Source organism: Rhipicephalus microplus, chromosome 2, assembly GCF_043290135.1.
Source record: "Rhipicephalus microplus isolate Deutch F79 chromosome 2, USDA_Rmic, whole genome shotgun sequence".
NCBI classification, from domain to species: Eukaryota; Metazoa; Arthropoda; class Arachnida; order Ixodida; family Ixodidae; genus Rhipicephalus; species Rhipicephalus microplus.
Window position 1 is genome coordinate 216,474,857 of NC_134701.1, and position 12,318 is coordinate 216,487,174.

Here is a 12,318-nt window from a genome sequence, read left to right on the forward strand (position 1 = left end):
AAATAAAATAAAAAATAACAAAGCCATAACCCGCCCTTTGGGTCTTTTTCAGACAATTTCATATCATGCATAACAGGCCCGCTTTTTAGCTGCGTCGTAAAACCTATCGACGCGAGTGATCCGAAGCGATATACCTTTTATAGCTCAGCTCTGAGCATATCCTGGTACGCGGGTCAATCCGAGGAATCTCGCCGTATTTTGAAACATCGTTCGTCCTCAGGAGAAAACTTCTTTTAATGCCCATTCCCAGAATGCTAGAAACGCCAGTGGGTGCTGTTTGCCTGTTTTGTGTATTCGCCCCGCGATGACCGTATTTGCGGTGGAAAGGAGCCGCACAACGTGCAAATATCGAGAATGATGTGGAGTTCACGCTAGTAAAGATGTGAAAACCCGACACCGTCTTCGCTCGCAACGATTCGTTTGTAGTATTTCTGGCGGAGATACTACGTACTGGTGTAGCATGGGGTAGAAGGTATAAAAATATATGAAAGCAGGTACTTGGGAATCTTAGCAAGCGTCGTTCTCTGCACTAAGTGAGTTATGGTGATTTGTGTAGTATGTAGCTTTTCAACATCGGAGCTTTTTAAGCCGGTCGTGAGGTGTAATACGTGAGTGTAGAAACCTTGCCGAGCGATGAAGACCTTGCCAGAACAAATATGCAGGGGTGAAGCAGCTGTGATGTAACGAGTGGCCGCCAAACAGAAAGGTTGAACAGGACGCTTTCTCTTCGTCCTCAACTTCGTTGTCATGTCTCTTATATCTTTTGCTTCTCTCCCAAAAGAGATGCATTTATTTCTCCGTGACGACATTGAGACACAGATGGAAAGGAAACGAAATAAAAACAGAAAAAAAGAGCAATTTCTGAGAAAGAAAATGAATTCACGAAGTGACGTTTCATCCCACGTACACACATCCTGAAGAAGAACAAGTTAACCACTGCAATCAGAGTACGCTAGCAGAGCAGATCAGTATAGTTCATATGGTACGGAGGGGGGGGTGCGAAAAGTGAAGACAAGGGGGGAAAATGTGAGAGTGGAGAAGCAAAGGAGTAGGCGGGAGAGTAAAGCGAATTATCTTTAAAGAAGAGAGAAGTAGTCCGAGACACCGAAAGAGAAAGAGAATGATAGCATCAAAGAAAAAGAAACAGAAAAACGACACGCATATAGACAGAGCAAAACTAAACACACGCTCAAAACAAAGAGAAGTCAGAAAACAGAGAAGTAGAGGAAGAAAAAGAGAAAATTCGGAAAACTTCAAAAAGCATAAACAGCCGGGACTACATAGATGCGCATGAGCTACGCTGTCGCTTCAAGACAGCATTGCAGCTCCTATGAAAGGCGTGCTTTGTGTTTCTTAGGAGAAATTAAAAAAAATGTGCGACACTTCTTACTGTTCTATATTATTTGTGACCCTAGCGATGAAGTTATCTCCTAAGCCTTCGTGTGAGCACGACCTTTTTTTATTTATTGTTACATGTCCAGAAGCGCACTTGTTGCCTTTGAGAGGTGCTTGCAGGACTTATACATACTCATAACAGCGTCTAGTGCTAGAAATTTTTTATAAGAATAATTTCGCTAATTATGATCCGGAACAAATGATAGCCAAAGCCGGCCGACCCATGGGAGGATGAACTTGTGAAAGATAGGTTTTGTGAATTTGGTACCAGATGAAGTGCTCTATATCACAATTACATTTAGCTTTGTGCAATGGTGCTACGGGTGCTGTTACTGCAGCTTCTATGCAGAGATCTGCCTTATTCAGCAGTCTTGCAGGGCAGTCTAGTTCTGTGTAATTTTAACATATGATCGCACAGAATAGACGATCTCCTACTAAACACAATAACATGCGACCTCGTTAATTACGCACATGAGCTGGAGGACGTATAAACACTGCTATTGATTACAAAGCTAGAGAAAACAACTAATTCATGTTTCTGGAAAAAGTTAGCTGATTAGGATATGCTTGGTATCCACGAACGCACGCACATACTCACATGCATGGATACACACAACTTCTCACATTTCTTGCCTGCTTAACAGTCGCATGTACATAATAAGCTGCGATAACACTACTTGGTGTCGCACATGCTTACGCAAACAAGAATCAACAAAGAAGTGTTCTTTGTCAAGTCGTTCATGCTTTCTTTTCGTTCTTAGTCTGGTTAATATTGCTGTTGCAGCGGCGCGCACAACTCCTGCCAAGCGCAACGCCATATGTTGCTCGGATGTGGGGGGCTTCCTCACGCAGGGAAGGCGCAGAAAAGTTTGCGTGAATTCGCGCCTCACTGACTCGACGAAGTTGTAAGAGCGGACGCGCACAGAGGCGCGCGGCGTCAAAAAAAAAAGTCATTTCCAGTTGTAAGCAACAAGAACAAGTCAGAACACATAAAGTCACAGATACTGCTCCCCGGAATAGTGAACGCCCTCTCTGCGACAGATGCGTACTCGCAGCACGGAGTGAATGCAATGTTGAGAAGTTATTCAGTGCAAGTTTTTCTGTTTGTTGTGTCAATATTTTATCATTTCAATGCTCGTCATGGAGACATCTCATTTGGTTGGGATACATATTCAGAAAATACACTGACAAAAGGATCTTTCCTTAACTACGTCAGGCTTTTTTCAGAAACGCGTAGGTTCAAAACAAACATATTGCCAGAATTATGCATTACATTTGCCTCTGGTGAAATAAGAAGAAATTTTTCTTGACTGATTGCAGATACATTTAGCTGAAAACTTTAGGATTGCGTTACGACTACGACAATTGTGAAATTATCCGTATTTGACGTACAATCTTCATTCATTTCGAATGCATTAAGAGTGTCTCAAAGAGTCGGAAATTCCTAGGGTAAGATCCAGGTAGTGTGTCTGTGAAGAAACGTTTGGCACTTTACCTCATCTTTTCTGTTCTATTTTATTAAACCGTTGACCGTTACACCTTCTAACCAACACAAGGTAGCCAGCTGCTCGAAGAACTACTGACCAACCTCTCTGGTTACTTCCATATTTCCTTGGATGCCGAGAAACACAGGGAAAGCGCCTGTTCCTAGGCCAGCTGTTCTATATTCTGCATTCTCTTTCTTGTCTACTCCACCTGGGCTCAAAGTTTAGTGGTAATTTTAAGTTTAATAAAATGTGGCCCTAAGAGCTTATGCAAAGGCGGGCTATTAGGCACAAATGAGAACTTTGTGACAAAAATTTTCTACCATTCCTGCTGCTCACGATTTTCTTTTTGCCATTGTTTTCACAACTTTATTATTAGAACGTGGCACACAGACTTAGTGGCAGCCTTAGTGCCGTATTAGCAGAAATACTCAGCTGCTAGGTGCATGCCAAATAAAGCTTGTCAATTAGTTAACCCTATAGGCTAATACAAGTACACGTTCTATTTTTATATCCAAATGCTTACTGTCGCGTTGCGTAATGAAGTCTTTTTTGTACAATGATTTACGACGAAATGTTTTCGTCCGATCAGTTTTGTAATTGTTAAACATCATTGTCCTCGTACGCACAATGCAACCATCAAAAACCCCATAAGCTTAAGCAGGGTACCAGGAAAGCAGAGTACTAAAATAACGAAGTAACAGGGCACACTGAAACAACACCCAGAAGCGCACTGCATACTGTGCAACCACGAACACAGAGGCGTGGCACGTATCTCACGGAAACGCAGACATCGGAACAATATACGAAAAGCCAACCTAGAACCGGACCAAGCGCTATGAATACTGCTCGAATTTACGGGACTAACTGTTGGCAATCTAGCGGGCCCGGATTACGGTGGGAACACCGTGCCTTGCGACACATAATTCTTTGATGGCCTTAGACTAGTTCGGTAATCTCATAGGTGCTTTTGTGAACAAAGTTCTTTACCATCCACTCGTGTGTTGTGTGAGTAGCCCTTGTTCAAATACACGTTCCTGAACCTTTTTATACCATGGACCTGAAGGACTGTAGTTCGAAGAATATTATGAAAAGAATGGACATTTAACAAAAGTAAGCACTAAGGAAAGCACTGTAAACAAGGATTTTTTTAGGCATACAGACAGCAAAGAGGATGAAAGCGGTGTTAGTCGAAGACTACGCCAGCATATTTACACTGCGCTGAAAAGAACTTCAAAGGTCCTCACTGAGCAACCCAACAGGGCATTCATCTGCTTTAACGTTCGTTAAAGTGAAATACGGGAAATGAGCACGAGTGTAAGATCTCATTAGTGTTCAGCCATAAGAAGTATTAAATATGATGTTTAACAACGTTTTCTACCGCACACTTTTCTTCGTCGTAACTGCCGAGGCGAGGTTATATGCAGAACTTTTGCAATGGACAGAGCCCGAAAAATAACAAACATGATGTTAATAACCATTGTAGAAGGCGCATGATGCTGCAACATAAAAGGAAACTTTAGCCCTAGCAGAGTTCGGCATGGTCCGGTAAATGTGGAGTATGCAGAACCCTGCAACTTAGAAAAAATTTTATGCAGTGTAGTTTCACACTTATAGGCTGGTTAGAACTTTCGACGGTGCAAATATAACGTGTATATTCCTTTAAAAAGTTTCGATGAGTGGCGTATCACTCCAATTCGGTCAATAAGAACAATTTCATTGCAAGTCATTTATGTCTTACTACATAGAAAAAACCTATAATTATGGCACATTTACGGCACGTAATATATATTCTTTCTGAACAACCTGGTGACACTCACTGGCCTAGCCTAGTCTATTCTATTTTTATAATATACTGATCACTTTCTCTAATTTTATAAAATATTTATTTTCTTAACTTACGCTCATTTAGTTAGGCCATCATCACGAGGTGTAGCATGGCGCATTGCGTACTGAAAAGTGTTGATTACTTCATTGGCGTGCGAACAAATATGAAAAAATTGGTGGCAATAGCACTACACTCTGAAGTCGGTGCGTGGAAGAAAACAGCAGTTTCGAAGTAGAGGTGAACATGAATTCGGCTTATATAAATATTTTACTAAATGAGAAGATTGACACGTTGGTAGATTTTAATGGCTGCATCAGTGCTACTGGCGTAATCTGCATCGAGCATCACTTTTTTGTTTTTTGTCATTTCGCCATTTGCGAATTTTCAGAGCTCTCATATGCACAAGCCTTCTGCGGAGGCTGTATTAATTAGGATAATAAAACACATCTACTAGAATTTTTTTCATACTTCACATCTGGTTGACCGAGATTGCAGGTTTTAGGAACTCTCATATGCTCAAGCCTTGCGTGCGGGCTGTATTAATTAGGATATTAAAACACATCTACTTGAATTTTTTTCATACTTCACACCTGGATGACAGAGAAAGTAACCTAGAAAATACCACCTAATTGGCAGACAAATAATATTTAACAGAAACTCACAGTACTATACACGTAGAGATAGAGCGAGAGATATGAGATGCGGAAAGGCAGGGAGGTTAACCAGAAAGCGAGTATCTGGTTTGCTACCCTGCACTCGGGAAAAGGTAAAGGGAGAGAGAAAAGTGAAGGAATCGGAGAAGGAGAGAGGGAAGTGGAAACATACTCTCATTGAAATGTCGATATCGTCCGACGAGACGGCTCTGCACTAACGTTCCGTAATTAGCTGGTGACGCGTGTAAAAAATATGTATTCAGAATGGTAAAGCAGCAATCGGAGTAACGACGCTGAACTAAGGCTAAATAATGTGCATTAATTCCTACTCTCAACTGTTAACAGAGGAAGAATAGACAGTACTGGTAGGAGGCGAAAGCGAGAAAGCCAGAGCTTTGAAAAGTTTCGTTCCATCTTTCACATTTGTCTAAGCTCGTCTGCTATGCGATGTGAGTAGCCATTTAGGCGCACCTAATGGTCGAAATTTGCAGAGCCCTCTACTCCGCGGCGTCTCTCATAATTACATCTTGGTTTTCGGACATAAAACGCCAGATAGTGCTATTACGCACTTATCTCAAATACCTAGGTGGTGAAAGGCATCATTTTCTTCTCACTCGATTGTATTGATCTCGCCGAATTCTTCACGCATACAATGAGCTGTGCACTGCCTCGGGTATCAGAGAAATAAGAAGCTTTCCACGCCTTACGTGGTTATGCAGTGCCTCCGTGATCAGCTGAACTTTACCTAAGCGACGACGCCATGTGATAACGTCATCACGTGACTTTGATCATTTTGTCATAGGTGATGCCAACATGACGTCATAGAGGGACGGTATCACATGGTGACGTTTTGCATGAATAGTGTTGACGCCACCGGCGCCTCAGACGCTGACATTCACTTACAGCGTTAAGTCAGGTGTTTAAGTCTTTCACCTTAATATGGTGGAGGAGTGAACAAGCTGTGTTGTATAGAGCGTGTGAAGGGACGCAACGAGACTCCAGTTCAAGTCAATCGGGAAACCGCGCCGCTTGTATTAGAGAGTCGAGAACAACTACACCAATTTCACGCCGAGGTTGAGAAGGAAGGAAGTGCTATCCCGAAAGAGAAGCGGGCACAAGAGCTGAAATTATTGACGAAAGAGTGGCGGAGACATCTGGGTTCGGGGAGTGAAAACTGCTCGGGCACGCAACAACCCTTCTGTGACAATGCTTTCGGCTTCGGGAAGCACTAGCGACCGTACTTTGTTTTTTTTTTGAATTTTTGCTTTGAAAATGAGCAGGGCACAAGAGGGCTCGTTCCCGGGGCGGGAACAGACCCAAAACGACGCTCCAGAAGTCGTGCCCATCGATCCATGGAGCTAAACGCGAAGGAGAGAAAAGTGTCGCAATAAAAAGAGAACGAAACGGACGGAGACCTCGACCCAGGGTGGCAAGCAAGTGAACGAGGGGAAATGCACCGGTTCGAAGCTGTGTGCCCGCGAATGATGAAGGCGTGTTCACCGGAGCGAGATTTGCTTTTGACGCACCCTGTAAGCAGCAGCCGGAGAAAGTAGAGAGCTATATGGAAACCCGCCGAAAGGGAATCGATAAGATCATCGAAAATGCTCGGTTATATAGCAACAGAGCAGTCACGGAGAGCTGTTTGGACATGTATCGAGCTCGCGTTAAAAAAACAGTGTGTGCTCTTTTGACGAAAAAGTGCTGTAAAAGAGAAGCAGCGGAGGAAACCGTGATTTGAGGGATTTTTGAAATCTAAGCACGCGCGTGCTAGTAACTTTGATAGTAATCTTTAGTAAATGGCAAAAGCGTTCGAAACACGTTTTGGAAACGCTGTTTTACGGGTATCGTGACGTTAGAGAGTATACCGTGGTGGCGGCACTTTTGGTCAATTCTTTCGCGTTCATAACAACAATGTCCACATCGACTGTACTTGGGTGCACGTTAAAGAACCCCAGGTGGTCGAAATATCTGGAGCCCTCCACTACGGTGTCTCTCATAATCAAATGGTGGTTTTGGGACCTTAAAACTCATATATGAATCAATCAATCAATATTTATGTAAGCTCAAGTTCTGACCACCTAAAAAGTAGAATACAGTCCAACTAGTTTTGATTCTTTAAAGATGATGACCATTTCCAACTTCTCAATCAAACTTGTAGTGGCCGACAGTCGCTCTATTTTATGGCAACTGCAACGGCTTCTGAAGGCCGCTAAGCATACTTAGAGAAAAAGCACCACATACCTCTTGTTCTTTTTGGTTAGGGAAGCTGGCTGTCATAGCAGCATCATTTGGTGATAGTCATCTACAGACAATGTCTCGCTTCTTTTGCATGTGATGACGCTATGGAGGAGACCTTTGCTTAACTTCACTACATTTCACTTTGTTTCCTTTGTTTCTAACTTCCTGGCGCTTTTTCGGTATAAAAGTCGTTATTAGCAAGCACATGCCAAAAACACAGTGCCTCAACTGAGCTTCAAGCGCTAGGGCAGGTTTGAAGCTGCTTAATTTTGTCAGGTATGACCTATTAGTTTAGATTAGAGTTACGGGGTACTACAGTACACATGCCACAAGGGCTACCTGCTGCAATGCGTGCAATTTGTATGCTGTTTTGGAGACAGGATCAGCTAGAAAAGCCGTCATAGGGATTCCCGAAAACTAATGACTACTATAGGGGCCCTTGCCTAATGCCAAAAGAAAAAAAAGGGATTTCTGTGACCTGAACGTTCTTATCATAAAAAAGAAATCTAGGCGTCTGAACTCATCGATCGTTCACAGTAGGATGTACAAAATCTGTGGTTTGAAATTTAAGTCACATGAACATAGAAATTTTATAGAAAAAAAACGTTTTTGTTACGCTTTGGCCAAAATTCCACGTTGTGTCTCGACATTGTGATGGATAGCTTGAGCTATGATTCTATGCAGTTAAGGCTCGTCTCAAAAGCATAAAGAAAAATGACGCAGCACGTCAGTGATTTTTCGTAGTGACCATACTCCCTCACAGCCACTGCGAACAGATCCAGAGTATATCGAGCACAGGGGAACGTAAGATATTAAGAATAAAGGCGGCAGCCATTTCTTTTTTGCCTAATAATTTGCACTTGTCTCACTCTTTGCCTAGGGGTTGGTAGCAAACGTTTATGGTGTTCGTTCAACCGACTTGTGGTCAGTCAATTTTTTTGTGTTTCGGATCTCGAAAACACCCTAACTGGTGTGAAGCATGCCACATTAAGTAGTTGATACTTGAAAAAAATTCTACAAGCACTTCAAGTTTCTGGTTAGAATGATTTTATTCTAGAAAAACAATTATTTCACATTTTACCATCCCATCCGTGGCTATCCGCTGCACGGTACGTGTAGATCAAAAGCATGCACAACACAGGGCGATTCACCCGCGAAATTCCTAAAGTCGCATTGCAACTTAAATCAATACCAACTTTATTGCAGCAATAATATTAAAAAATAAAAACCAGAACTTCTTCATTCCATTGCAAAAGTTCGTTGTTAGGAATTGTAAATAAGCCTTGTAGTTAGTATCAGTCTATCTCTCCAAGCAATGAAGGGCCCAACACATTGGTAATAGTATCTTTTTAGTGTCTGGTACAGGATGTATAGACAGTTTTTTTTCTATATTAGTACAATAGTAATATCAGCGAAAACAATAAAGCTGGTTTAACTAAGGTAGTAAGTAGAAAGATAGTATATCGCCCAACAGCGTGCCGTTCACTCAATACATAATTATAAAAGATGAGCTTTTTTAATCGATGGTAAAAAGAAGATATCCATTGCAACGCATAATTGCTTTATGACGACTAGGGCACAAACCGCAAAGCGCTACCGCTTCTATTTCATATATTATTGCGCATGCATTATATAGTAAGTATAATGGCCCGTACATCGCTCAAAACCCACACACATTGCTGCTGGTCCGTAATAACAGTAAACGAGAGTGAGAATCGAAAGCGTCGCTCAAGCTGGCTGCGAAAGAACACGTTGAGATCTAAAAATTTGCGTGACATACCATTGCATCGCCCTACATACCGCAACCGAGGGCACTCTTCTATATCCATGCATTAGAAGGCAGGGGCCGTCTTCACAAGCGATTAACCGCGCAGGGGCATCGTTGTAGAAAACATACCATGCCGGCGCGTTAGCAAAATATAGAGCAGTGTCGCACTCATCTTGGCCAAGCGCTCGGCAAAGATGTCCTCGCAAAATGGTTCGTCTACGCTCACAGTGTAGCCATCAATCAAGTGGCTCCAATTACGCGTACAAAAACACTAGCTCGCCGAAAGCTCCCGACAATGTTGCCGACTCCTCCAGCTGACTCGCGCGATGAACATGTGGTTCATTACGCAAAAGCGGTCCTCTCATCCGAGCTATCCGGGAGGACGCAACTCGCATGCCTTGAGGGAACGAAGACACAACGCGGGAAACTGTTCTCAGAGATTCCGTCTCCCATTTCCTGTGTGCATTATCGGGTAGGCAATTTGCTCGCATTGGGCCTCACAATCCAGGGTAATGGAGCGAGGGACGGTTTTGCCGGGAAAAGCCAGAGTATGGATGTTTATGTAAAGAGCGCCTCGTAGTCTTTTACACGTCTCGCTGCACGCCTTGTCAAGGCTTCCGATTACGAATGGAGTCCAGGCAAAACCCCCCACGGAGGCTCCAGCTCATCAAAAGAAGCTCGTGGCCAAACACGGTGCTTTTATTTTGGCATCCAGGGTTGCATGTATTTGCGGCTCGCCGTCAGGGGTGGGCCATTTCTTTCGCTTAATCCACCTGGTCCATCTGACCAATCTCACGCAGTTACACCGTACACTAAGTACATGGAGTGAGGTTGTAACAAAAAATCTACTCTAGATGATGACTGATATTTTCTTTATGTCTGCTCTCTGATCTCGTCTAGTGTTGCCATGTTTCATTTGTTTAAATGATACATTCGTGATCAAAGATAATATTAAGACGTTTCATTATTAAGAAAGTTACGCTTGCTTCCTCAAGCACTGCAAGCATGATTAAGTCATGCGCTGCCACACACATTCACGCGCAAATGTTACTTCCGTAAGTACGTCAAAAAGCTTCGCGTTTTATGTTTTACATAAAATATCTTATCCATCGTGTCAAAAAGGGGGCCTAAAAACTTGAGAGTTTACTTTGTTATTTTTTAACCTGCGCAGTTGACGTTTAGCATGTACCCTCTCACAACAACGGTGACTTTCAACCTGGCGACCCCCATTGCGACTTCATCTTCTGCTTACGAATCTCTTCATTTGTGAATGTGTCACAAATACAACCGTCTTAGCTGAACTGCATTTGTATAGCTGAGCATGCACTTTCATTGGTTTAACTGCAAGACAGAAGTTTTCATTGCACGGTCACGGTGGAACCCTTACGGAGCAGCCAAGGCATGACAAATATGGTTATGCCGAGTCCTATAACAAATCTAATCATCAAGTTAGGTATAAAATAAGAAACACTGGACTTACCCGTGCCCCATAACAGCAAAATACACGAAGACACCACGATGAAAACGGTGCCGTCTCGGCGATCGTTAGTCATGTTCACCTTGTAAGACAATGACGGTAAATGTGGTAATCCAAAAGTCACTGAGCCTGATCACTGAAAAGTCTAATTTTTGAGACAGGCAACGCCACAGCAGAGTGTCACTGAGTTTCTTGAACGTAAAACTTGTAGATACTAGTCTATTTATTAATTGTTTTCCGAAGTTTCTTTGATTACATAAATGCGCTGTAAGCAATTTCGAAGACATGGGGTGGAAACTCCGCCGTTAACGCGACTACACACATGGAGACTCGTCACTTGAGACATCTTCCAAGAAAGATGGGGTTGTCACGCAAAAGAGTCTTCAGACGCGGCTTGCGATGGTTATGTAGCTTGATTTCTATATCTTCAACACAGACTGCCTCAATAAGCAGGTAACATTGATATTGCTACTCAACACCATTGAATACATTTCTTTCGTGGTTGAGCAGTGTTTTCAATTTAGAGTCACAATCTAGCAGTTCAGAGCACACCTTGATTTTTAGCACAAAAAGATACTTTGCACAACAGAGACAAGGTACTGGCAGCACAATGTCCAGAGCAATCAATGTCCACAGGTGACAGTCGATGTGCAAGCGCTGTTCTTTGTTTTGGTAGACGTAGATTTCTGCGCTGCTCCACGTGCTTCGCACCGTTACTCATTGGCAACAGGTCATGCCAGTTCGTCACTCAATAGTTTTCAAACTGCCCTATGCACACGTTGTCGACGCGTAAGACCTATCGACGGGAGAAAAATGGGCAGACAAGGGACCGAGCAACAGTGAAGCGACGCGGGCGCGCACTCTGACAGAGCAGGTGTGCCTGCGGCGGAGACACCACCGCCGAACACGAGCGCTACTCCGGCGAGCCGACTCCAGGCCCAGTGGCAGCCGCTAGTCGGGGCTGCCTGCGTTTCGCCTCGACGCGAGCGCCCCGGCGGCGTGAGCAGCCTGATACAGGGAGCACACGTGCACGAGTGTCCGTGCGCGCTTCTGCGAGAGCGCGCGCGCCTCGTCCCTTCAGCGTGACACCAAACCCCTTTCCACCCCTCACCTCCTCCTCTTCTCCTCCGCCACTCATCCCTTCTATCCCTCTCTAATGCCCGCCTTCCCTGCTCCGCTGGTGGTAAAAGCAAGGCAGCGCAACGAAGGTGACTGATCTCTTTTGAAGCGAACAACTTTCCTCTTTCAACCCGCTTTTCTGGTTACAACAAGTTAGCTTCAGGTATCAAATCTTTAACCCCGATACAATGTTCTGAAGGCAATGGGCCCATGCTCTCGCGCAGCCGAGTTGTTTTGTGCATACTGAACAAAGGAGATAAACATTTAAAAATATTTCATGTCAACATACTTGTCACAAGCTCATAAGTTAGAACATGTCATCTGAAGTCCCGATAAGCCCAATGAAATCGCATTTG

At 43.5% G+C, this 12,318-nt stretch overlaps 1 protein-coding gene across 1 annotated transcript in view; it reads right to left on the reverse strand.

The window, feature by feature from the left end:
• The window catches only part of LOC142774850 (cell adhesion molecule Dscam1-like), a 331,807-nt gene extending 319,994 nt beyond the window's left edge, over positions 1–11,813 (reverse strand). Inside the window, exon 1 of the mRNA XM_075875992.1 lies at positions 10,847–11,813. Coding sequence (XP_075732107.1) covers positions 10,847–10,919 — 73 coding nt within the window. The 5' untranslated portion in view covers positions 10,920–11,813. The remainder of the gene's footprint in view (positions 1–10,846) is intronic.
• Between the last annotated feature and the right edge of the window lie 505 nt (positions 11,814–12,318).